This window comes from Anastrepha ludens, chromosome 3 (assembly GCF_028408465.1).
Source record: "Anastrepha ludens isolate Willacy chromosome 3, idAnaLude1.1, whole genome shotgun sequence".
Classification (NCBI taxonomy): Eukaryota; Metazoa; Arthropoda; class Insecta; order Diptera; family Tephritidae; genus Anastrepha; species Anastrepha ludens.
Window position 1 is genome coordinate 126,174,515 of NC_071499.1, and position 27,364 is coordinate 126,201,878.

Here is a 27,364-nt window from a genome sequence, read left to right on the forward strand (position 1 = left end):
TAAACAATTTAACGCAAATTTAGAAAAGTTATTTAGTCATGATTTTAAAACACAAGCATTAAATGATTTTATTTTGACATACAAATTGATTTTAATTGCTCGCGGCTTGCTTGCTGGCTTTTTTTTACGAGACTTGCCTGCAATGGAAGTGTTGTAAAAATTAAAGCGATTTTCAGCATCCGTTAATTACTTCCTACCTGCAAATGAAGTGCATAGATATTGATATGCAAGTACATAGGTATATACATATCTATGTACTATATTAATCCTATAATGGCCAATACAATGGAGATAAACGCTTAGAGCTGTAGGGTAAACAGCTAAACGAGTCCTATTAGACATCGTTTGAGAAAAAAGTTTAAGAGAGTGGGCTCCTGAAGCTTCTTTTTGAAATAAAAAAATTGAAGAAATTTCTGACATTTATCAAAAAGCGATGTCCGGCAAAGCATTTGTTACGAGAGTGCAACCCGAAACGTTTCATTCGCTTCGTTTACTTATAAGACAACTAGCAAACCCGGCCCGCTTCGCTGGGCACACTAAAATAGAATAGATATGGCTTAGAACAGAAAAGATATGGTTTTCATATAATTTATTTCTTTATTCTCATATTATTTATTTCTTTATTCAATACCACGTTTTGGTCTCTATCTCGAGACCCTAGTCACCGAGCGGCTTGAAAAATACTCTGAACTAAAGCATTTGTTCATTAAAAACCGAATTAAACCAAACCCTATACGGAAACCATCGTCAATACCTTCTTAACAATGTGTGTAAGTTTGGTTTCAGTGCAAAGACACGGCCGGTTAGCGAACACACACAAAAAGTTTGGCATATATTTCGAGACCCTAGTCATCAATAGGTATGAAAATTACCCCGTATTAAAGCACTTATCAACAGCTTTCATTTGATACCCATATTGTACATACACAACCAAAGGTTACACGGGTCCACATTTTGGTCTCTATCTCGAGACCCTAGTCACGGAGCGGCACGAAAATACTCTGAACTAAAGCACTCACCATCAGCTTCCATTTGATACCCATATTGTACATACACATCCGAAGGTTACCCGGGTCCACGTTTTGACCTATATCTCGAGCCCTATCCACCAATAGGCATCCAAACTATACGTAAACCATCTTCAATACCTACTTAACAATGTGTGTAAGTTTGGTTTAATTCGGTGCAAGGGCACGGCCGGTTAGCGAACACACACAAAAAGTTGACTTTATTTTATATATAAGATAACTTCAGAATGCTGACGAAGGTTATTCTCATAGGCCATTGCAGGCTCCAAAGTCATTTGCACAAACTTGACATATTGTCGAATATTTCAAGTAGCCACGTGTAAATTGCAGAAAGTTTGAAGCACCCATTTTCTGAGAGCGCTTCGACAACGGGAAGAAGATATCATATATGTATGTAATTGCATCCTTTATGTTATGATAGGAATATTGTTGGCTTTGACACCATCAATAGAAACGTTATCTGGGAAGCATTGAAAATCAATGGCGTACTAGATACAATAGGGTCTATCATCAAAGAGCTGTATTCCTTTTCAAAAGGAAGAACAGCGCGACGTTTGTAATAGCAAATGGAGTGCGCCAAGTCTACGTTTTATCGCCTCTGCTCTTTATCCTAGTGTTGGATTGAGTCTTGAAAAAAACTGAACGCGAAGCTCTGGATGGAATTCAGTGGTATTCATTTCAAAAGCTGAGTGACATGGACTACTCGGATGATATAAGTTTTCTTTCACATTCACTGTACGGAACAAAAAAAAATTGGAAGGGCTCGTTGAAAACGCAAGACTGGTGGAGCTGAAAGTAAAAATGTTCAAGACAAAACTGTTGGGGTTGGAAGTAAAAATGTTCAAGACAAAACTGGTGTGTTTGAAAGTAAAAATATCCAAGAACGGTTCACTTATCTGGGCAGTGTGAAAGCGCAAGATGCTGACGTGGACTCTGGCATTAGCAAAGATCGTGTAGCCTTTTTCATGCTGCAAAAATGGGACTCCAGTGTTAAATGCCGCCGTAGCCGAATGGGTTGGTGCGCGACTACCATTCGGAATTCACAGAGAGAACGTTGATTCGAATCTCGGTGAAAACACCAAAATTAAGAAAAACATTTTTCTAATAGCGGTCGCCCCTTGGCAGGCAATGGCAAACCTTCGAGTGTATTTCTGCCATGAAAAAGCTCCTCACAAAAAAATCTGCCGTTCGGAGTCGGCTTGAAACTGTAGGTCCCTCCATTTGTGGAACAACATCAAGGCGCACACCACAAATACGAGGAGGAGCTCGGCCAAATACCCAAAAAAGGGTGTACGCGCCAATTATAAAAAAAAAATGTTAAATGCCGAAACACCAAACTAAGGATCTTCAATACAAGCATCAAATCAGTTCTTCCGTATGGCTCAGAGACATGGAAAGTTACTGACGCAAACTACAATAAATTGCTCGTTTTTAATAACAAATGCCTACGCATTACCTGCCGTGCTTTCTGGCCAAATGAAGACCTTTACGTGTTCAAAAACAGTTTGCCCATCAACTCAGAAATCGAAAGAAGAAAATGGAGTTAGATTGGCCATGCACTTCGAAAGGACAACACCGATATTGCGAAAATGGCACTCGAGTGGAATCTACAACTGTAGATGGTAAAAACAGGATTTTCTCGATTTACTATTTTTACAAGACTAAAAAAGTTTTTTAAAAACCCGAATGGGGAATACTGAATTTACGTGATATCGGGCGTCAGTAGAAATACACAAATAAATGCACGAGAATATACCCGCTCGTATGCAGCTCAGTAGACAACAAAGTAATAACTAATCGACTGTGAAAAGTTTGAGGTGATCGCCATCACGACAACCAATTTACATTCTCATGTTGTAAGCAATTTTATAAGTTTAATTATAGTCTATAATTAAATTTGTTACAAATTTCAGCGCATAAGCAGTACGATTTTCAATTCAATTCAATTAAATAAAAATACCCTTTTTAAGACGGCAACGAGCTTTACTGTTTTGCCCGCCACAAAGGCCTAGGTACTCTTCGTACATATCTACATACTCGAATGTACGGGTGTTTGTATGTATGTGTGTATGGAAGTGCAAATATTGTTTATAAAAACGTGACTTGAATCACAAAAATTCTATTAGAAAAAAATGCTCCATTAAATGAAGTAAACTGAAAATCAGTTAAGTTACACTGTTTTGACAGGCAGATTAATGCCTGTATATACATACATACGTTTTAAGATCGCTGATTACTAGATAATCAAATGCGCAACGTTTCAGGGGCAATCGCATGACATTGAGTTGTGGTAATGCCTTAGGGCTACGAGTATCCGAACACAACTCATTACCAACTGGCTGTGAGCTGAGTTTTCCACCGCCCATATTTAATGACTGGGGGCATGCTTATCTAAGCAGTGAAGAGCTTTTGAACAAGTGATAAATCTTCTGGTGAAAATTAATGAAAGTGTTAAATTTCTAAAATGTTTGCATGACTTTTTTTTAACAAATACATAAATCATTAATCAGAAATTCTCAGCAGCTGAAACTATTTTTGTTATATAAAACTGAATTAAAATGAATGAGCACATTTTGTTGGCAGCTTAAATGAACGCTTTAAGGTAGTAAGTGGTTAATAACTAAGTAGCGCTAAAATACAAATGCAATCATATTAAAATAGGGGGAAAAACTACAGGGTGATTTTTTTCATGCATTTTTCTGAATTTTACATGTGTTTTTTTGAAAAACTTTCCTATAGCTCTTAAAAAATCACCCTTTAGAATGAAAAATTTCTTATTTCATAGAATAAAATTATATTTGAACATATCAATTTTAAAAGAGATCGAAAAATATCGAAACATTTGAGCTTGAATTTTTCATAAACTTCAGGTGTGCCAATATTTATATGCGTTGGTCTTGTGAGTTACAAAACAATTAATTAAAATTTAATCTGATATGATTCGATGAAATGCATCTTAATCAATTAAAAAGTGAATTTCGATTTTTTGTTAGTTACGGCATTTTGTACGGCTCTTTCGACCTTAAGCTGTCGGTCTGTTAAGCCATCTACTCTACACATTACCCAATTCTTTTAAAATGTTACTGAGCTGAGCTGAGAAAAGAAAGATAGTATTTCGAAGGTGGCGCAAAATTAATCACTCTATCGGAAGATTAATAATTTTTGCAAATGACGTCGTACTTCAATCATATTTGACACTTGTGAACTAGACTGCAGCCGTATACAAACAGAACAGACAAGTAATGGAGCGCGTAGAGGTCAAAATGGAAATCTTTATTTTCACTCAATATATTTACAGCCTGCTTCGACCAAATAAATTTGTTTCTTTACATTTCAGCTTACATTTATGCGAGGAATTTCCCGTTTTTTACGCTTATTGCTGTTTTGAAGTGGACAGAAAAATTACACATTTTAACTTGTGCAGCGGAGAGTAAAACTTTAATATTATTTCAGCAATTTTTAGTATAAATTTTGTTTCTTAAATAAAATTTTAAAGTAATTACTAAAATGGGACGTGAAAAACATTGCACGCCGAAGAAAAGAGCTCTTATATACCGTTTGAGTCAAAACGGAGAAAGCTATGCAGAAATAGCTGAAATGATGATGTGCTCTCGGAAAATGGTTTATAATGCTCTTAATTTATTGTAGTTAAGAAAAATTCATTCTATCGAAGCAAATAAACGGAAAGAAAACCAAAGCCGCGAAAAACTGATGTTAATGTGGATAGAGCTATAATACGCAAGAGCAAGGCAGATCCTTTTAAGGGGTTACATGGGTTTCGTCGGGTAAAAAAAGGCCTATTTTCAATATTTTTTTTTTTTTTCTATGTAAAATATTATTTATTTAATGCAAACTTTTTTCTGCCTTAAAGAATAATTTCTGAAATTTTCAAAAAAACAAATTAAAACTCCTTCATTGTGACGTCATTTCCGGTGACCCCTCGAAAAAAAGGTGCGTCCGCGTTGTCAGCATAACTCCCGACAGGCTCATCAAAAATGAAAAAACAAAAATAAGTGTTTTAGTTAAGACCATAAACTCATGCTTGAACGAAGGAAAGAAAACAGAAATAAAAATTGCAATTTTGGCAGACATTTTTGCAAAAAAATTAAAATTTCAGTCAAATTTGCTTGACATTTTGTTTTTTTTTAAATAGTTGTAATTGAGAAAAAAACAAAATCCTTCGTTCAAGCACGAGTAAATTGTATTTCGAACACCTGTGTAAAATTTCATCGGTTGAGTAGTTTTCGAGAACATTTGACAACCGACTTTGAAAACACAGTTCCGAGAAAAACGCATTTAAAGTTTTGAAGAACAATAAAAGTGGCTTGGAGCGCACACATTCCAAAGTCTGTATCTCCGAATTTATTATTCGGATCGACTTGAAAATTTAGGATAATATTCCTGAGATGTTGTAGAAATTAATAAGCCAAAAAAAAATAAGTCGATTTTTTGAACCAACGAAACTCATGTAACCCCTTAACACGTTGGCTGCCACGTCGCACGTTTTCATGCGACACCTAAATATTACCCCGAGGCCACGTCACACATTTTTGTACATTTTAATATAGAATTTTACATAGAATTTGGATTCTCTGGCCTGTGGTGAACATTTTGGTGTATTTCCCATGGCCGTTGTGTATTTTTAATGTTATTTTTTTGGATAATAAAAAAGTTGTAAATTAAAATTTGTCTTTTTATTAATTCTTTTAAAAATTAATTCATTCATGAACAAAACAAATATAAAAATATATATGTATGTAAATTCAAATGGAAATCAGTAGAAAAACAATAAACTTAAAATTAAAAATTCAATTTTTTAATGGAGATCAGTGCAAAAATTAATTTTTCTGGTGGGAATATTTAGGAAAACATTCTACACATAGTTGCGGTTTATTGTTTGTTTGTAGCTTTTTTAACACACTTTTATTAGGTCAGGTTGTATGTATGTATGTATGTATGTATGTAACGGAATCTTTGAGCTTAATTTTCACTGGCTTCTAAAAATCTGACCGACTTGAAATTTTGCACACCTATCAAGGACCGATGACAATGCAATAATTTGATAAAAGTTTTCCATTATCCTTATTAGGATTGCCAGGATTAATATTTTCTTTTTTTACCTGTGGGCAAAAAGTAAGGTAAATTTGGTTGTAAAATGAAAAATCTTTATTTATTCTTGTAAATCAATTTCATCCCCTTCAAAATAATCCCCTCTCGATGAAATACACTTATGCCAACGATTTTTCCTATCCCCGAAACATGCCAAATAGTCCATTTCCGGTATAGCCATCAGCACCTTCTTCGATTCAGCTTTTATCTCCTCAATCGACTCGAAACGCGTTCCCCGGAGTGGTCTCTTGAGTTTTGGGAATAGCCAGAAGTCACACGGAGCCAAATCAGGCGAATACGGTGGTTGCGGAACGATATGCGTTGAATTTTTGGCGAAATGGTCACGAAGAACGAGTGCAGTGTGAGACGGTGCATTATCGTGATGCAAAAACCAAGAGTTGTTGGCCCATAATTCTGGTCTTTTTAAGTGAATTGCTTCACGTAAACGACGCATAATGCTCAAATAATATTCCTTATTAACAGTTTGGCCAGGTGGAAGGAATTCATAGTGCACCACACCACGAAAATCGAAAAAAACTGGCCAATGGAGTGGGGTAGCCGTTTCTCAGACTCCCTCCACGAAATAAGTTCTTCATCCCGATTACTTCTTTATCACGGCCGATAACTGCATAGCTTTAGACTCACAGTCGATAAGAAAGGAATTAAATATAACACGAATATATCGAATCATTAATTCACTGACTGCAATGATAACAATAATTTTCATTCATAATAAAAAATAGTTTTAAAAAAAAAACTAAAAAACACGCTTTTTTGCTAATCGAACTAAAAAGTAGAAAATAAAAAATAGTTTAAAAAAACTAAAAATCACGCTTTTATTGCCAATCGAACTAAAAAGTAGAAAATAAATTTTAATGACAAAAAGACCTATAATGAAGTAATAGCAAATCGAACGATCAGTCATAGTCAACTACCTCAGAACAGAATTATAACAAAAATTAAGATACAAATAGAATAATTCAAATTAGAGTTAAAAGCGTGGGATGCATTTTGCTTCACTTTCATAACCTTCTGTACATAGGTAGTTGCCAATAGAATGACTGTAATATTTACTATATCAAGCATCACACGCTTTTAACTCTAATTTGAATTATTCTATTTGTATCTTAATTTTTGTTATAATTCTGTTCTGAGGTAGTTGACTATGACTGATCGTTCGATTTGCTATTACTTCATTATAGGTCTCTTTGTCATTAAAATTTATTTTCTACTTTTTAGTTCGATTGGCAAAAAAAGCGTGTTTTTTAGTTTTTTTAAACTATTTTTTATTCTATTTATATTTCAGTACTCAGTAGCATAAGCAATTGTTAAGGAAGACTGAGCGGCAAACCATCATCCCCGTATAAGGAGAAAGAATTATATGTTTTAAGTGCCTTGAAATGAACACAGCAACGACAGCAAAATTGAATACCTTTGATCAGATTATCACTTCTTTTCATTACTTTTTTCTTAAATATTTGTCTTCTTGACACCTTTTTCGTAACTGATTTTTCATTTATAATTTATGCACCATAAATAGACTACAATGACCAACCCAAAGCACTTGCGCACATCACTTAAGAGGTGAACAAATTTTCAGTATTTAAGTGGGTCGTAATAGAGAATCCGGTAAACAATAAATAATAGAACAAAGTATTTGTTATGAATAAAAAAGAGATAAGATTTTGCACTGACAAGTAGTGCGTTGGTGTCCCTCTCGATGTGTCTTCAATAAATCAATAAACTAATAAAAATGGTGCCTAAATGTATGCAAATTTAAATAATAAAATATATGGAAGACCAGAAAAGGTGTGTGCAAAAGATAAAAATGCTGATAGAAGATTTGTATATATTATATTAAAACGGTATAGTAAAATACCATAATAGAAAACAAAAAGTAAGAATTTTTATAAGGTCTGATAAGTAAATTGAGCGCAATAGGATAAATATTTAAAACGACCAGAACTTATACTTTACTCTTCAAGCATTCTACAAAATATATGAATTGCTTTTTGCGATTACAACAAGGTTTTCTACATTACTTATAAGCTGGAATCGAATCCAACCCTGGGCCAGAAATATTCTATTGCTGCGTCTGCTACAAACGGCTTCACCCGAACTCCACCTCGGTTAGGTGTAACAAGTGCAACGGGTGGAGCCACCTTAAGACCTGTTCAGGCCTTAAGTCACACAGTGAGTGGTCCACACGGTATGTGGCCACGTGTTGCTCCCGCCAGCAGGCGTCTGATGCCTCCACGGCTACTACTGCCCCTGATAGGCCGGCACTACAAACCGCCACCTCCACGGTGAGGAGCCTATCGGAGCAACACAACTCCCCCTCAACCCCTCCCTTTCCTTCCTGCTCCAACCCCAGTGCGGGCACAAACCAGCAGCTCCTGGTCCCCCGCACAGTCTGTTCCGTGTGTCAGACCGTAATACCTCGGAATCTGGTATCAGTCCAATGCAATTCTTGCAATGGCTGGTGCCACTTTCGGAGATGTTCCGGCCTGCGCACCACCCGTTAGTGGACAACTGCCTACGTTGCCCCCTGCTGCAGAGCTCTGCACCCACTACCGCCCCTGGAGGCGCGGCCGCCCACCACCATCAGGCCGCAACAACCACAGTGGATTGCGCAGCAGGTCCAACGTAGACAACCCCACGCGTCCCTCACCCCTCGAGTTACACAGACCTTACCGAGAAGCTTCAAGCTTCTACAATTTAACTGCAACGGACTCACGAGTAAGGTCGACGAGATAGTTGACCTTACCGAGAAGCTTCAAGCTTCTACAATTTAACTGCAACGGACTCACGAGTAAGGTCGACGAGATAGTTGACTTTATGAGCTGGCACAGTATTAAAATAGCTGCGGTCCAAGAAACCAAGCTGCACGCTAGGGATGGCTATAACGTGCACAGACACGATCGCGAGCGAGACAATGGTGGTGGCCTAGCGTTTATAGTCCACCACACAGTGCAGTATCGCCTCATCGATGAAGGAATCGACCGCAGGAACAGCACCTTAGAATGTCAAGGCATAGCTGTCCGGACAGGTGATTCCGAGCTCGAAATATTTAACATATATATACCTGCTGCCCAGCAGGATATCACCCTGATATAGGGCGCTCATCAGAGGTGTAAACCGATTGGTTGTAGGTGACTTCAATGCGCATCACGATCTTTGACATTCAAGCCTGCAAATGATCGTAGGGGACAGCAACTGGCAGAGCAGATAGACGATTCGACATTCAGCACTGTGAACGACGACGCCCCCACCAGGGTAGTGGGCAATTGCAGCAGCTCGCCTGACCTAACAATAGCTAGCGCGGGTCTGATAATTAGCATAACGTGGCGACCTATGCTATCGCTTGCATCAGACAACTTGCCCATTATCGTCTCGATTGAAAGACCTGGCGACTTTGTTTCCGCGAATCACCGGTCCTACTTTAACTTTAAAAAAGCTAATTGGGCCGGCTTCACGGAATTCACCGAGGACACCTTCGCCGCTCTTCCCATCCCCACCGATGTGCGCGTAGGCGAACGCGCATTCCGCAAGGTGCTCACAGCTGCTGCGGCTCGCTTCATTCCAGCTGAAAGTTTTAAGGACATTCGTCCCCATTTCCCAGCCGAAGCAGCCAGCTTAGGAAACCAGCGTGACCACCTACGCCACGCCGATCCCGGGGATCCCCGCATAAGGGATCTCAATTTGGAGATCCGGCAACTGGTAAATCAACATAAGCGGACCAAATGGGTTGAGCACCTGAAGGCCTGTAACCTCACCTCTGGGGTGAGTAAGCCCTGGTCCACCGTTAGGTCCCTGTCGAACCCGACGAAGCACAACGACAAGGTGGCTATCCCCTTCAACGGTTGCACTTCGTCGGACCCGAGGAGATGCGCGAGCTATTTTAGCCGGCTTTTCATACTGCATCCTCCGGTCGACAGAACCAAAATTCGTGCTACCAGAAGGCTACACAAACTGGCGAACGACAGTGCGCCACTTACTTTCTCCACTAATGAGGTTCAGGGGGCCATCAACAAATCGAAATCATTAAAAGCCATTGGCCCTGACGGATTAAACGCGCTGATGCTGAAGCATCTGGGATCTCTGGGAGTAGGATTCCTCCCAAGGGTCTTCAATCTGTCCCTGGCCACTCTCATCATCCCTGACAAGTGGAAAGCAGTGAGAGTGGTCCCACTACTGAAACCTGGGGAACCCGCCAACCAAGAGGAATCTTATCGGCCGATAACTCTCCTTTCCCCAGTAGTAAAGACACTTGAAGCCCTCCTACTCCCACTCTTCACGAAACACCTGGCCCCAGCCCCACATCAGCACGAATTCCGACGAGTGCATAGCACAACCACTGCACTCACCGCCATAAACGCCCAGATAAACAGCGGGCTTAACCAAAACCGCCTCTGCGAGAGGACTGTCCTAGTAGCGCTGGACCTGAAGAAGGCTTTCCATACAGTCAGCCACTCCACGCTACTAGATGATATTTATCAGTCGACACTCTCGCCAGGGCTGAAGAGGTGGTCCGCAAATACGATATACGGTTAAACTCCTACTTATCCAGAATTGACCCCGACATACCAAACATATGTCCGGCATGTGAAGGTACCCCGCACGACACTAACCACCTCTTCACATGCCCCCTTAATCAGACTCATCTAACCCCCCTCTCCCTCTGGACCCAACCCGTCGAAACAGCATGTTTCCTGGGCCTACCCCTAGATGAGCTAGACGAAGACGACAGATGATATACCTACACTGACAGGGCTAACTATGCTGTTAAAACAACAACAACAACAAGGTGGTCCGCAAACTACCTGAGCGGTCAGCACTAGTCAGTGATTTTTCGAGATCAAACATCAAAGCAGAGGAAGATTAAGCAAGGTGTACCACAGGGTGGTGTCCTTTCTCCCTTGCTGTTCAACTTCTACATCTCGAAGCTCCCCAACCACCAGCGGGAGTTTCCCTGATCTCATACGCTGACGACTGCACGATAATGGCGTCGGGCAATGACATTGATGGCCTGTGTTCCAAAGTGAATAACTACCTCACCGACCTTTCTCGCTTTTTCACTGCGAGGAATCTCCAACTTTCCCCCACCAAGTCCACGGCGACCCTCTTTATCACCTGGACAAAGGAGGTCAAGCTGTCCCTTAAGGTAAAAGTCGACGCACACCAATTCCGACGGTAAATAACCTCAAAATTTTGGGTGTAACCTTTAACAGCTTACTCTCCTTCCATGCGCACACAATCGCAATTGCCACTAAAGTCCAAAATCGCAACAAGGTCCTCAAATCGCTGGCCGGCAGCACTTGGGGCAAAGACAAAGAACTGTTGTGGCGACCCTTTTCACCACCTGGACAAAGGAGGTCAAGCTGTCCCTTAAGGTAAAAGTCGACGACACACCAATTCCGACTGTGAATAACCCCAAAATTTTGGGTGTAACCTTTGACAGCTTGCTCTCCTTCTCTGCGCACACAACCGCAATTGCCACTAAAGTCCAAAATCGCAACAAGGTCCTCAAATCGCTGGCCGGCAGCACTTGGGGCAAGGACAAAGAACTGTTGCTTTCGACATTTAAGGCAATTGGCCGGCCGGTTCTAAACTATGCTGCGCCTGTCTGGTCGCCTGGCCAAGTGATTCGCAGTGGATAAAGCTTCAGACATGTCAGAATACCGCCATTCGGACAGCGACCGGGTGCCTCCTGATGTCACCCATACAACACCTGCACAACGAGGCACAAATGCTCCCAGTCGCGGAGCACAACAAACTGCTCAGCAAGCAGTTCCTGCTGGGGTGTTACCGCAGGTTTCACCCCTGCAGACACCTGCTTGAGCCTGAGCCGCCTCCCAGGCACGTCAGGAGACACCTCCTCGACTACGCTGACGAACTCCAGGACAAAACTGACCGAGACCTACTGGACCGGACAGTATTCAGACAGTCAATAAACGACATTCACCGGGAGTCCGTTACCACCTTCATGAACTCCCGTCCCGTGAATGCCGTAATCGGAGTCCAACCACCACCCATTGCAGAAGAAGAGCTCCAGCTTCCCCGTGAGACTCGTGTAACATTGGCACAATTACGTTCTGGATATTGTAGCAGGTTAAACTCCTACTTATCCAGAATTGACCCCGACATACCAAACACATGTCCGGCATGTGAAGGTACCCCGCACGACACTAACCACCTCTTCACATGCCCCCTTAATCAGACTCATCTAACCCCCCTCTCCCTCTGGACCCAACCCGTCGAAACAGCATGTTTCCTGGGCCTACCCCTAGATGAGCTAGACGAAGACGACAGATGATATACCCACACTGACAGGGCTAACTATGCTGTTAAAACAACAACAACTGTTGCTTTCGACATTTAAGGCAATTGGTCGGCCGGTTCTGAACTATGTTGCGCCTTTCTGGTCGCCTGGAACTAGTGACACGCACTGGATAAAGCTACAGACATGTCAAAATACCGCCATTCGGACAGCGGCCGGTTGCCTCCTGATGTCTCCCATCCAACACCTACATAACGAGGCACAAATGCTCCCAGTAGTGGAGCACAACAAACTGCTCAGCAAGCAGTTCCTGCTGGGTGTTAGCGAAGGTTTCACCCCTGCAGACACCTGCTTAAGCCTGAGCCGCCTCCCAGGCACGTCAGGAGACACCTTTTAGACTACGCTCTAGGACAAAACTGACCGCAACCTACTGGACCGGACAGTATTTAGACAGTCAATAAACGACATCCACCGGGAGACCGTCACCACCTTCATGAACTCCCGTCCTGTGAATGCCGTAATCGGAGTCCAACCACCACCTATTGCAGACGAAGAGCTCCAGCTTCCCCGTGAGACTCGTGTAACACTGGCACAACTACGTTCTGGATACTGTAGCAGGTTAAACTCCTACATATCCAGATTCGACCCCGACATTCCAAACACATGTCCGGCATGTGAAGGTACCCCGCACGACACTAACCACCTATTCACATGCCCCCTAAAACCGACTCATCTAACACCCCTCTCCCTCTGGACCCAACCTGTCGAAACAGCATGTTTCCTGGGCCTACCCCTAGATGAACTAGACGAAGATGACCGTTGATATGCCTACACTGACAGGGCTACCAATGCTGTTAAAACAACAACAACAACAAAAGAAACTAAATTTATTAGGAATGCACTATCGCATCAGGCTTATATGGGTACCAGGACTCGTAGCGTGGAGTACCAGAAGTATGGGTAGAACTTGAGATCTTCCTTACCATCAAAAGAGTTTCAGGCATCTTAGAAGATGGATAAACTGAGGATGCTCGCTGGCTTTCTCACAGGTAACTGCAGACTGCGCAGCCACCTACATAGACTCGACATATGCTCAACCGCTATAGCGCGGAGAAGGTTAAGACATATCGGCCATTCGCAGCCAGAATAAAGGCACATATGATCAGTCCAAGCCAGCTGTATCTTAAGTTTAATAAGGGAATTGGGTGGGGGTGAGGCACAGTGATGAGTAGAGAGCACAAAAGACCGTGACGTGGAAGGGCAAATCTCAAATAAATGGAATTTTATCCAATGCTGTAACCTTCAATAACCCCTGTAACCTTCAATACAACTTCTTCTCGAATATGATGCCATAGCGAGAAAGAGTAGGCATATCAGTTTGGTGCAGCATAGAAGAGCTAGCAGGCATACTTTTCTCAAAAAACAATAAATGAGCGATATGCATTTCACCACCTCGCGATTAGTGAAGTATATTTTTAAAATACAATCTGCAGGCAATACACCACATTGATCTATTTTTTTCCTTTTTTTATAGTATTGTATACAAAATAATACAAAAGCATAAATCACTAAAATAGGCTTTCTTCAGGTCATAATCTCGCACTGACATGACTCATGACTCATGACCCTTTTTTGAATGTTCTTCACTTTTTTTCTCTGTTTTGTGTTACATATTTCAATGTCTTCATGTACATATGTAGCTATATATGTATTTGTACATAGTTATTTTATACTAAATTTTCGCACTCACCTTTCCGTTGTGGGCTCAGCACAGATCAACGGCTGCTTCAACTCAATTACTTGACCATTTTTCTCTTTCAGCTCGCCATTTTCCATATAATATTGTACCAATTCAGGAAGCGTAGCGAATTTTTCCCCTGCAATGTAATAAAGCAATGATGGTTAATGAAAATATTTTTAGCTTAATAATTCTAATGAAAAGTACGCCATCGCTGCTTACCGCCATACAAATCGAAAAAGTCTCCATTATTTTGTATTTTAATGTGCGTCACCTCCTGACCGCGACGCACCGATAACGTGAATGCGCCTGGATTTGAGGATGACAGGCGGGCCAGAAATGAACCATCGAAACCTTTTTCACGCAAGAGTTTCTCAGCTTCTATACCACTTATTGTTGGGTGAAACCATCTGTAGAGGTAGCGGAAAAATTATATTAGTAAACTTATCGTAATGCGGAAATTAACCAATATTTTGACTTTTTTCTACGTAATAGTTCAAAGCGCTTCTCTGCTTGTGAAAAGCACAAGGATTCACTGTTTTCCATTTTTATTTCTTAGCTGGCGAACGGAATCCTTCAGTTTATTACGCGTGTTTACGACTTATTTTCCTTTTGTATGTATGCTTGTTTGTTTGTAAGTGTGCGTATGGCACTCATTTTCCTCTCGTCAGCTGAGCGCACAGGACACGAGTATAAAGCCGGTCGTGTGCAAATGTGCCGTGGGTGGCTGGGTGACTAGGTGGCACGAATGTTGTATTTGTAGGTGTAATCTTAGTTTGACAAGCAATTTTATCATATCTCACCGAACGCATTTGAAAACGTGAGGAAAGTCTTGTCATTTTACAGCTGGTTGCATAGCGTTTTGTAGCGCCTTTAAATTTTTTTAATTTCCCGCATCTCTCAAATGCTATGCTCCTTCACCCTTTATTTATAATATGTTTGCCGCTCCTAAGTTTGATGTTATTAGACGGGCGTGCTGGTACTCGTGCTGGTGTTGTACGCACTTTGGAGGGTGCGGGTGGTGGCAATGATGACAGTAGCGTTGTGAAACGCGCATACACACATACACACTCATAATAAGCATACGGGTAAACGATTGGCAGCATGCACTCAGCAACAGTAGATCGCAGCAGCGAGGCACAACGAACGGCAGTCAGCAACAGCAACAAAAGGCCACAGCAATAAAGCAACAAACTGCTAGACAATCAGGCAGGCAGGCAGACAATCAGCCAGCCAGCTGCAGCAGCTTTAGCTTCGGCCGCTATCGCTGTCGCAGCCACACACCAACGTACACACAAAGTACTTGCATATAGTAGTGCCAAACGAGAACAATGCCAATTTGCAAATTTCACTTTTTGACCACATTTTAAACGTGTTTTTCATTTCAAACGCCTGCGCTGGTTTTATCAATTGTCATAATCTTACTGCACTTTGCATTATAATTACCTTCGCGAGGACATTTTCTGATAATTTTAGCTCAATATCGAGGAAAAATTTTTCTCCCAACACACTTCTTTTTTGTTCCAGCTTTTATCTTTGTGTCTTTTCGCTTTCCTTCTCCACCTCAATTTTTGCTACTGGCAGCTGCTGCTGTTGCTGCTTTTAAAATGTTACTCCGCACACGTTCTTGCGATTTCTTCTTCTACTTTAGCAAACTGGCAAACCAACACAAGTGCAATTCTATTGTCATTTTCTTTGGGGCTGACATTCCGCCCCAAAAGTGAAGAAACGGAAAAGTAACGGAATTACGATATTCCGGACATTGCTGCCAAGGCTGGGGCAAAGTAAGCAAATGTTAGCTGTATTCTGCACACGGTGTATTGTTGGTATAGCTAGAGAACGGTCAGTGGTTCTAATATAGATGAATATCCCCGAAAAGAGAGTGCAATGAATTCATGCAGGATGTTATTACTAGAGCAGCTGATTTGATTTTTTTTATTGCGAATTAGTATTTTCGGATATTTTGTATGGCCCCGCTTCTTTGTTTGTTTCTTCACATTCTGATTGAAATTTTTATATTAACAAGACAAATTGTGAAAATAAAATTGATATAAATAGGAGTGTTAATTATCAAAAAAAAATTCATTGAAATTCTTTCAAGTTTTTACTACGAAAGGGTCAATGTACTCGAAAGTGTAATAACGTGAGACAGCTGTAAATAAAGCTTGCAGATGTCAAAATCCAAGCATTTGTCGACCACAAACATAAACATTTAGAATAATTTGCTAAAATAAGGTAAATACATGCATGTTTGGCCTAGTTTTCGATTCATGTACTTTTGGTGGAATTTTTTCTCATTTTCGCTTTTACTGCTCTCACTACGTATTTTAACTGGGAAAGGTAATAAACAAACTTAATGTTATTGTGCGGCCGCCATAGCCGAGTGGGTTGGTGCGTGATCACCATTCGGAATTCACAGAGAGATCGTTGGTTCGAATCTCGGTGAAAGCAAAATTAATAAAAAACATTTTTCTAATAGCGGTCGCCCCTCGGCAGGCAATGGCAAACCTTCGAGTGTATTTCTGCCATGAAAAAGCTCCTCATAAAAATATCTGCCGTTCGGAGTCGGCTTGAAACTGTAGGTCCCTCCATTTGTGGATCAACATCAAGACGCACACCACAAATAGGAGGAGGAGCTCGGCCAAACACCTAACAGAAGTGTACGCGTCAATTATTTATTTTTTTATTTAATGTTATTGTTGCTCTAGAGTCACTACCTTGTATAGATTCGTCTTGGTTCGAAAATTTTAGTAATAACCGAAACAACTTTTTTTTTTCTTTTTCGATAGCTGTTTTCAATTGAAACTCTGTTTTGTTCAGTGGGAGCTATTAAAACGAAGCATATTTTTTTGCGAAGAGAAATGGCAACCCAATTGCAATATATCAACAAGGCGTATCAGCTGTGATGTGATGTCAAATCGGCGTTTTCGTAGCCAACGCATGTGTTTCTCCCCATCAACCAATCGTAGCAGAGTAAGTTAAGAACTAGATGAAATGGTATTTCGTCAAACAACATTTTAAAACATCACAATTAACAAGCACTACTCTCAGGTAAACACGAATGTTGTTCACCTTCTCAGTAAGACGTAGCGTTGCACGTGTTAAAACCTTTCAATACTCGCGCGCTTACAAACTACTTACAATGGATGCTCCAGGATCAAATTCTCATATTGTTAGTGGGGAGGAAGCTGAACGACAGCAAACAGTTATAACGAAGGATCAACAGATAGATTCGTCTCCAGAAAAAACTTTAAAAAATGTGAGACTCAACGATGTACTCTCCCAAGTCGCCGGAATCACCCGGCAGACAAACTCAGCGCCGCCACAGCTGCGTCGAGAGAAACAGCTTCAAGCAGCCAAAAAGAAAACAACGCCTTACATACCGGGTATTGTGAATTTGCAAGTACTGGGTGCCGGAGCAAATGGATCACCGAATGCCATTTATCTATTTACGGATCAAGCGCGCTATTTATTCAATTGTGGCGAAGGTACTCAGCGCTTAGCACATGAGCACAAAACTAAGCTAGCGCGACTAGAACATATTTTTGTCACACGCAATACTTGGCCCGCTGTAGGCGGTTTTCCTGGCCTAGCGCTAACAGTACAAGACGCAGGCGTTAAGGAAATGGCATTGCATGGGCCACCGCATTTAGATAGCATACTGCACAGTATGAAACGTTTTGTAGTCCTCAAGGCGCTAAAGGTAAGCGCAAGTGTATTTAGCTTATTATTTCTAATAGTTCAAATTTAGGTAAATACGCGCGATTGTACACAACTAGACGGTTTTGAGGATTCAGTGATGAATGTCAAGTATGTGCCGATTTATAAACAGCAACCGGCAGTGCCGTTAAACCCTTCTGCCACAATAGACGCACACAATCAAATGGTGGTCGCTTACATATGCACGCTGAAACCACGGCCAGGTGCACTTAATTTAGTGAAATGTGTTGAACGAGGTGTACCACCTGGCCCGCTTCTGGGACAACTAAAAAATGGCTGTGATGTTAAACTACCCGACGGTACAATTGTGTATTCGAAGGACGTGAGCGAACCCAGCGAAACAGCGCTTTCGTTCGTGTTTTTGGATATACCCTCCGAAGAGTATTTGCCTGCACTACAGTCGCGCGCCGATCTCTTCCGTACATTGCAGCAGGAAAGCGAAAATGAAGTGGCGCTCGTAGTCCACTTTACGCCGGCGCATATGCGGGAAAACAACTGTTATCGCTCTTTTATGGAAAACTTCACACCACGCACGCAACATCTCTATTTGAATTCGCCGCACAATAACTTTTCCGGCTATGTATCGGCGCATCGCATACAATACCAACTAAATCAAATAAATGCGCGCACATTTCCTTTACTAGCAGAAGCGCTTGAGTCCTGCAATAGTTTGAATATAAGCACTAAATTAAAGAAAACTAAGCTAAGCGATTCGGCCAAAGAAGAGCAGTGCGAGGGGAATGGCACTGAGGATTTGGCCAATGCGGACGATACTGTATCAGACGCCCAAGTGACTAATATAAATTCACTTACGAACTTCCATTTACGGCCGCGAAAAGGTAAGTTTTTGTAGTTTACTGCTCTTTAATGATATTACTAACTTCCCTTTATTTTACAGGTATCGATCGCAGCGTCGAAGCGCAGCTGAATCCTAGTGAATATATCAATGAGACGCAGAAACTACCCGACTTCCCTGCGTGCCTCAGCAAACTAAAGATAGACCTACAAGCGCTGCCACAACCAAAATGCACCGCTGCATACCCCAAGATCACCTTCCTCGGCACAGGCTCTTGCATACCAAACAAAACACGCAATGTGAGCGCTATCATGGTAGAAGCAACAGAGAATTCCTTTATGTTACTCGACTGTGGCGAGGGTACACTCGGTCAAATTGTGCGTTTCTATGGCAAAACGAATGCCGAGTGGGTTATACGCAATCTAAAAGCGATTTATATTTCTCATCTACACGCCGATCATCACATCGGATTAATTGGCTTGTTGAACGAGAGACAGAAATTATTGCAGCAAGTGAATGTGCCGGCAGCAGAGCAAAAAATATTACTTTTTGCACCGGCGCAAATACAACCTTGGCTCAATTTCTATAATGAGCGCATCGATGGCATCTCGGAAGCATACACGCTTATAGGCAATGCGGAAATGTTGGAAACCCCAATGGATTTGCATGAAACTCGACCCGACCTTGGCTTTGATTCGGTGGCCACTTGCCTGGTACGTCACTGTCCTCATTCCTATGGTGTTAGTATTACGCTGTCAGCGACGGCAGAGAGCGCTACACCAGTGAAAATCACCTACAGTGGCGATTCAATGCCCTGTCGAGATTTAGTCGAGCTCGGACGCAACTCAACAGTACTAATACATGAAGCGACTATGGAAGATGACTTGATTGACGAGGCGAAACAGAAAATGCACAGCACTATATCTCAAGCCATTGCACAAGGGCGTGAAATGCAAGCTCAGCACATCATACTCACACATTTCTCACAGCGCTACGCCAAGCTGCCACGCATGCAACAATTAATGGGCGGTAAAGAGGAGGCAGACGAGATGTGTAATGTAGCTATAGCTTTCGATAATATGCAAATAACGTTGGGTGACTTGGAACACTTCCACCTCATGTACCCCGCGTTGCATGCACTTTTTGCCGAGCACGCTGAGGAACTGGAACAGAAGGCACTGAAACGGGAATTGAAATTGGAAAGAAAACGAAAGTTGATGACTGCGGACTAAGTTGTAAAGAACGTGTGGTAAATTCAAGTATATACTAATTCAAATAAGCTGTTATCTTTTTTTTCAAAAAACAAGGTATATTACGCTAGGTTTATTTTTATTACGCTTTTAAATTTAATTGTTAATTCTAAATTCGAATGTGGTTATATAAATATATGAATTGTATGTTTCAAAGTACAATAAAAGAGCGAAAAACACCAAAAACGTGACATTGTCTTTAAAGTGTATAGTATACGAGCAGATCGAAGGCCTTGGATGTCTGTGTCAATGGTCTACTCTGCGAATATCGGTCAAACGTAGGTAAGGACATCAGTATGAGTGCTGATATGCCCATTCCCATGGCAGCCGGTTTTACGTTACCGGAATGACTCGGGTTTTCCCGACCAAGGACTAACTAACCTAACTAACTAACTAAACTAACCCTGTCCAGTGAACCGTTTACTCCTCACCAATCCTCTATAGCGCACTAACTAGCAGCTTTTCCGGGTGGTAACCAACGCACCTTCAAAAAGAGCTAAGTGGATCTGAGAAACCGATAAGAGACCTATAGTGGTACGAGATTACGTCAAAACAATTGCCACATTGAGAAAGCTCAACCTCAAATGGCTTAAAAACCTTATGAGTCTCTCAAAAAAAAAAAAAACTGATAGTGATGACGGCTCGGTTCTGCGTTACCGGAAAGATCCGGATTTAAATCCGGCCAAGGATTGTCACTCCAATAGCTGCACAAACATTTAGTGCTATTTTTATGCTGTTACAATAAGAACAACGTCAATGCAACTGCGCCTCAAATGTCTTCTCTAGAAAAAGAGGGCGGCATATTGGTTCAGCATGGCCAAAAAAAGAGAACCCAAGTTTACTACAACCTATTTAATAGGTAATTAAGATTGCGAATAATTCTGCAATAAGTCCCTCGAGTACGGAAATAAAAACAAAGTTTACTTTAAAACAAAACTTTTATTTGCTGTTGAAAACGTCACATTTGACAAAAAAAGCAGTTCTATTCGAACACTTCGCGGCCTTATTATGTTTAATTATGTGCTTGGTTAGGTGCTTAGTTCCCTTAATACCACTCAGTGATAGCCGCCGCCGTAGTAACCGCCATGAGGGTAGTAACCGTGTCCGCCGTAGAATGATGGACCGCCATAGTGTGGGTAGCCTCCGCCAAATTGACCATATCCGCCGCCATAACCACCATAGCCGCCACCATAACCACCACCATAGCCGCCGCCATAACCATAACCTCCATAATAGCCATGGCCATAGCCGTGCCCGTAGCCGTGCCCATAGCCGAAGCCGAAAGCGCCACGTTTTTCAGTCTTCTTCTCTTCCAAGGCAGTCACATCCTCCGGTTCTGAAATAGCCGCCAGGCATGCGGCTATACAGATGATGACAATGAAGAAAACTTGCTGCAAACAGATAACGAAATGTATTGGGCACATAAAAGCTGACTCCCATATCCTGTTAGGAGTAGATGTTTTACTGCTTCACTTACCAGATATTTCATTTTGATGATTGTTTCTTAGTTTTTTAGTTGCGTTGTAGCTGATGCTGTACTAACTGTTGCTGCTGAAGGTTTGATGCTTTGTCGTTAGACGTTGCCGTTATTTATACAGAAAAATTTGAATTGGCGGCTTGCTTGCAACGCGGTTTTGCGTAACTCGGTGGCACAGCATTCAAGCAGCAGCAACAATAGTCACATCAGTAATTTCATATTTGTGCATTGAAGAAAATGAAACAAAGCAGAAATGGCGTTCGGCGTTTGGTAGCTTGGAGCCCTTAGAAGACGTTGAACAATAACTGAAACGCCTGCGCTAACGGCTGCGTGGAATGCTTTCATTACTCATCGAAAGCAATGGTGGTGGTAAATTATATTTTACAACAACAATGATATTTTAGAACCCCGCATGCGCTTGTTGTTGTTGTAACAGCATAAAACATTTATCATAAGTTCTTGGGCAATGCCGCTGAAGTGGCAGTCCTTGGCCGCTCTTAAATCCGGATTTTTACAATAACGTAGAACCGACTATCAGATTAAATTGCATTTAATTAATATAGCGCATTTGTCTACTTTTGGCTAGAAATATTGTTTCGGAAGACTTGAAATGATTTTTTGTTTAAAAGTGAAGTTTTAAGAAATTTTGTATTGGTAAATTATTTTTCAATATCCCCGTATAGCAATTAACAGATTTTACTAACACAAAGTTTAAAATAAATTTTTAGAATAGCAGAATATTATCCTCGAAAGACGACATCGCAATTGGAAGTGGATCGGCCATACACTGCGTAAACCCCTGGACGAAATCACAAGAGCTGCGTTGGACTGAGATCCCCAAGGGAGTCGCAGACGCGGAAGACCAGCCAACACGTGGATGGACAAGTGGATGTAGAAGCGCAGAAAGCAGGCTACTCGTGAAGACAAATAAAATTTCTAGCTTCAAATAAATCTATATATGTATATAAAAACTGAGCCGTTTTTCGCGTTGTGATGAACTTTACAGAGAATGGATCAACCGATTTAAACCAAATTTTTAGGCTTTGTTTAGACTATTCAGTAGATGGTTTTTGTTTTGAAATTTTAAGAATCGGATACCAGAGTCTCGAGAAATAGGCCAAAACGTGGACCCGGGTAACCCTAGGATGTGTTTGTACAATATGGGTAGCAAATGGAAGCTGCTGATGATTGCTATAGTATAGAGTATTTTTGATGCCGCTCCGTGACTGAGGTCTCGAGATATCGGCCAAAATGTGGACCCCGATAACTTAAGGATGTGTTTGTACAATATGGGTAGCAAATGGGAGCTGTTGATGATTGCTATAGTATAGAGTATTTTTAATGCCCCTCCGTAACTAGGGTCTCGAGATATAGACCAAAACGTGGACCTGGATAACCCTAGAATGTGTTTGAACCACATGAGTATCCATTGTAAGTTGTTGATAAATGCTAATGAAAAGAAGACTTTTCTTTTCGCTGGGCAACTAAGGACTCCAGATATAGACCAATTGGGAACTCGCCTTCAGGTTAAGAGATTGCATCCTAATGTACTACAACCAGTTAAAATGGTATATTCAGTCACATCTATATGTATAAAAATTCAGCCGTTTTTCGCGTTGTGATGAACTTTACGGAGAATGGCTCAACCGATTTTAACCAAACTTTGCCACATTGAAGAGACACATGTGAAGAAGGTTTGTAACTATGTTTGGTTAAAATCTCCTTTACTTCTTCGTCAACACACAGTATACACGAGGCAGCGTTCTTTTTATGCGTGTGGTTGTTATTGTAAACGGTTGCATGGAGCGTACATTTTACTCACATATGTACAAGTTAACGCAGCAGTATTTATGCCAAAATTTTCATTCCATTACATACATTTCAATGGAATGCAAACATATGTACATACATATACATATATTCATACAGCAGTGGCTGCACGCCTGCATTCGCATAGAATAGAAACATACAAATTAGCAGGCACAGCTGTAGCTGACCGCCTGCAATAATTAATCGTAACACAATGCTGCTGTGACTAACTTAACACTTTGCTTAAATACTTCTTCTTTACACCCACACTTCGGGATAACCGAAGCAAAACCATTAGTTCAACGAACCTGAACAGGTCGTCGCTAAAAAAGTACTTAAGCAAGGCCGTTTTCTTAGAAGATTACCAAAGGATATCAGTAATAGTGCATAGTGAAAGTAAGTGTTAAAACTAACAAGAAAGTGTTTTATTTGGTAAAGTGTTCAAGTGAAGCAGTTTCCAGGCATCAACCAAAGATATAAAAAAAGTGCCTCAGAAATATTTAAGAGAAGAGATTGTTTTCACATTTTCCAACGATATTTTCTCGAAAAATTTACAAAATATATATTAATTTTGCAAATGATTGATAACAAGTGAAACAGTGAATAAATGGTGTGAAAAATACACACAACAGAAATCGGCAAAAATAATTAATATTTTAGAAGTTTTTACTTAAGACATTTAAGAAAAGAGATTGTTTTCACACTTTCCGTAGATATTTTCAAGAAAATTTTCAAAAATATATATTATTTTTGCTGATCATTTCCCATTTCTGTTCGGTGTAATTTTTATTTCAACGCGTGCTCACAGTTCAATTATATTTTTAAAAGATGGCGCTAACAGTATGTTAATTTGAATTCCAGTTTAAAAACAAGAAAAGTAGCAATCAAGAGCTCAGGGTGACATAAAGAAGACCACTTTGATTCGGTAAAAGAAATGCCAAGAGGTAGAAGACATGCTAATATCGGACGTAATACACGTCACAATAGAAATGTGCAAAATCACAGACAAAATGAAAGTGAGGAAAATCATGCTGATAGATTAAGTCAACAAAGAGATCGTACTAGGTCACGTTCTCAAAATCGGCCAATAAATATCAATTCTGTAAATTTGAATGGTGCAGCATTTCAATATAATCCACAACTTGATTATTCATCTCACAAATAAGGTGTCATTGGAAGTATGGATAAAATTTGCGGATTTTGTCAAGCATTGAAATTCAAAACTGAAACACCAGGCATGTGTTGCACTGCAGGAAAAGTTCGTTTACCAGACATACAATATCCGCCCGAACCATTAGCTACATTATTATCGGGAACATCACCCGATTCCAAACATTTTCTTGAAAAAAATTCCACATATAATTCATGTTTTCAAATGACATCTTTTGGTGCTGGAAAAATTATAACCGATAACTTCATGCCAACGTTCAAGGTAATACATAAACTTCAACGTTCAACAACATTCGCTGACACATCTAATGAATCATTAAATTTTATGGACACAAATTATGGCTTTTTTCAGATTCAAGGGCAAGCATATCACTTAATAGGTTCATTCCTACCACTACCCGATCAAGAGTCAAAATTTTTGCAAATTTATTTCATTAATGACAAGGATGATGATCTTGAAGCACGGTGTGCATTTTCCAGAAATATAAACGAAGTCATTATGAGAGAGTTACAAGATTTATTACACACACACAATGTTTTGGTGCAAAGTTTTAAAACAACAATCGAAAGATTGTCATCTGATAATCATAAAATTAAAATTGATGCAAATAAAACGCCTGGCGGCGAACATCGTGGAAGATACAATCAACCAACTTCAAGCAACGAGGTTGCAATTGTTATATCTGGAGATGAATTTCAACCAAGAGATATTGTTTTGCAAAGAAGAAATGATACACTGCAACGTGTTAATGAAACGCATCGAAAATATGATGCATTACAATATCCTCTTATGTTATGTCGTGGTGAAGATGGTTATTCGATTGATATAAAACAAATAAATCCAGCAAATGGTCAAGAAACAAATAAAACTGTAAGCGCAATGAATTATTATGCATACAAAATCATGATAACAGAAAATCAAGAGAATCACATTTTAAAATGTCGTAAATGATTTCATCAGTATATTGTTGACATGTATGCGAAAATAGAAACAGAACGATTGAATTACATTAGATTCAACCAAAGAAAATTATGCTGTGACGAATACATACATTTACGAGATGCAATTAGCAACGATACCAACGTTAATAACATTGGTCAAATGGTAATATTACCTTCATCGTATACAGGCAGTCCAAGGCATATGCATGAATACGCCCAAGATGCAATGTATTATGTCAGAAATTATGCTCGACCCGACTTATTCATAACTTTCACATGCAATCCGAAATGGGATGATATTAAGAATCATTTATATACTGGGCAATCAGCTACTGATAGGCATGACATTACTGCAAGAGTGTTTAGACGAAAGCTACAGTCTCTAATGGATTTCATTGTAAAACATAAAGTTTACGGAGATGTACAATGTTTCATGTATTCTGTGGAATGGCAAAAAATATGCTTACCTCATGCGCATATTTTGATTTGGTTAAAACAAAAACTAACCACAGATAAAATTGATCATATTATATGTGCTGAAATTCCAGATATAAATGAAGATCCAGAATTACATCCTACTGTAACCAAAAACATGATTCATGGACCGTGTGGTACGTAAAATCAAAATTCTTCATGTATGGTTGATGGTAAATGTTCAAAAAACTACCTAAGGCAATTAATTGCTGAAACAATGACTGGAAATGATGGATATCCATTGTACCGTAGAAGATCACCAGAAGATAATGGAAAAACAGTCACTGTGAAAATAAATAATCAAGATGTGGAGATCGATAACCGTTGGATAGTTCCGTATTCCAAATTGTTATCGAAAACATTTAACGCACATATAAATGTTGAATATTGTAACTCCGTAAAATCCATCAAATACATATGCAAATATATCAATAAGGGAGTTACATGGCAGTATTTGGAGTTGTAAATCGAAATGATGAAATTACTAAGTACCAAATGGGAAGATACATTAGTAGCAACGAAGCAGTTTGGAGAATATTATCATTTCCGATTCATGATCGCCATCCAGCTGTTATTCATTTGTCAGTCCATTTAGAAAATGAACAAAGTGTTTATATCACTGAAAATACTGCTCAACAAATGGGCCGAACGACCACCAGCAACAACACTAACTGCATTTTTCAACTTACATATGTGAAACAGATTCATTTGCAAGAACATTGCTTTATTCAAATGTTCCTAAATATTATACTTGGAATGCATCATCAAGGTCCTGGGTACGAAGGCAACGAGGAATACCTGTAGATGGATATCCAGGTGTTCATTTGGGTGATGCAATCGGACGACTTTACACTGTACATCCAAATAAAGTGGACTGTTTCTATTTACGTTTACTCTTAGTTGATATTCCCGGCCCAAGATCATTCGAAAGTTTGAAACGAGTTAATGGTCATCTTTGTTGTACTTATCAGCAAGCATGCAAAGAATTGAATTTGCTTGAAAATGATAATCAGTGGGATGCAGCTCTTATGGATGCATGTGCAACAAGTTCTCCACACCAAATAAGAACACTATTTGCCATCATTATTGCTACATGTTTCCCAGCAAACCCAAAAGAATTGTGGAGTACTTACCAAGAATACATGACAGAAGATATCCTACATCAAGTACGTCGCATTACTGCAAATCCAAATTTGAATTATACAGATGAATTATATAATGCGGCATTAATTAAAATCGAAGACTTTTGCTTGATGATTGCAAATAAAACTCTGAGTGAGTTAGGTATGATCGCACCAAATCGTGCGATGCATGATGCTTACAATGCAGAATTAAGACGTGAAAAAGAATATGATCGAAATGATCTGAAGACATTTGTCACAACAAACCTACCAAAATTATTGTAAACACAGAACAAAGGCAGGAATATGACACAATTATAGACAATGTTGCAAATGAAAGAGGAGGAATATTCTTCTTAGATGCACCAGGTGGGACTGGAAAAACATTTTTGTTGTCGCTAATTTTGGCCACCATTCGATCACAGAATAATATTGCATTGGCTTTGGCAT

General features: G+C 40.2%; 3 protein-coding genes across 5 annotated transcripts in view; 1 reads left to right on the forward strand and 2 right to left on the reverse strand.

Moving 5' to 3' along the window:
• The window catches only part of LOC128859056 (tyrosine-protein phosphatase corkscrew), a 75,570-nt gene extending 59,656 nt beyond the window's left edge, over nt 1-15,914 (reverse strand). The window contains exons 1-3 of the mRNA XM_054095747.1: nt 15,602-15,914; nt 14,378-14,565; nt 14,168-14,294 (exon numbers count right to left, since the gene is read on the reverse strand). Of these exons, the coding sequence (XP_053951722.1) occupies nt 14,168-14,294; nt 14,378-14,565; nt 15,602-15,615 (329 nt within the window). The 5' untranslated portion in view covers nt 15,616-15,914. The remainder of the gene's footprint in view (nt 1-14,167; nt 14,295-14,377; nt 14,566-15,601) is intronic.
• A 184-nt stretch (nt 15,915-16,098) lies between these two features.
• On the forward strand, nt 16,099-20,101 carry LOC128859058 (ribonuclease Z, mitochondrial). 3 transcript variants are annotated; one of them, XM_054095752.1, is made up of 5 exons: nt 16,099-16,390; nt 16,945-17,152; nt 17,207-17,858; nt 17,907-18,714; nt 18,774-20,101. In XM_054095752.1, exons 3-5 carry the CDS (start codon nt 17,217-17,219, stop codon nt 19,901-19,903), a joined length of 2,580 nt encoding a protein of 859 aa, XP_053951727.1. In that variant the 5' UTR covers nt 16,099-16,390; nt 16,945-17,152; nt 17,207-17,216; the 3' UTR covers nt 19,904-20,101. The 3 variants fall into 3 exon arrangements, with proteins under 3 accessions (XP_053951727.1, XP_053951726.1, XP_053951724.1); XM_054095751.1 differs by having other exon boundaries at nt 16,100-16,390; nt 16,945-17,128; XM_054095749.1 differs by having other exon boundaries at nt 16,100-16,390; nt 16,945-17,858.
• A 768-nt stretch (nt 20,102-20,869) lies between these two features.
• On the reverse strand, nt 20,870-21,735 carry LOC128856751 (uncharacterized). The gene is made up of 2 exons (XM_054092066.1): nt 21,399-21,735; nt 20,870-21,312 (listed from the first exon to the last, which is right to left on the reverse strand). Exons 1-2 carry the CDS (start codon nt 21,408-21,410, stop codon nt 20,977-20,979), a joined length of 348 nt encoding a protein of 115 aa, XP_053948041.1. The 5' UTR covers nt 21,411-21,735; the 3' UTR covers nt 20,870-20,976.
• Nucleotides 21,736-27,364: the final 5,629 nt, after the last annotated feature.

Bases quoted from the DNA above. Each gene is read 5' to 3' on its own strand.
- LOC128859058 (XM_054095752.1), top strand. From the start codon at position 17,217: ATGTTGTTCACCTTCTCAGTAAGACGTAGCGTTGCACGTGTTAAAACC. The intron at 17,859-17,906 runs GTAAGCGCAAGT...GTTCAAATTTAG, and splicing joins TAGTCCTCAAGGCGCTAAAG to GTAAATACGCGCGATTGTAC. The intron at 18,715-18,773 runs GTAAGTTTTTGT...TTTATTTTACAG, and splicing joins CCATTTACGGCCGCGAAAAG to GTATCGATCGCAGCGTCGAA.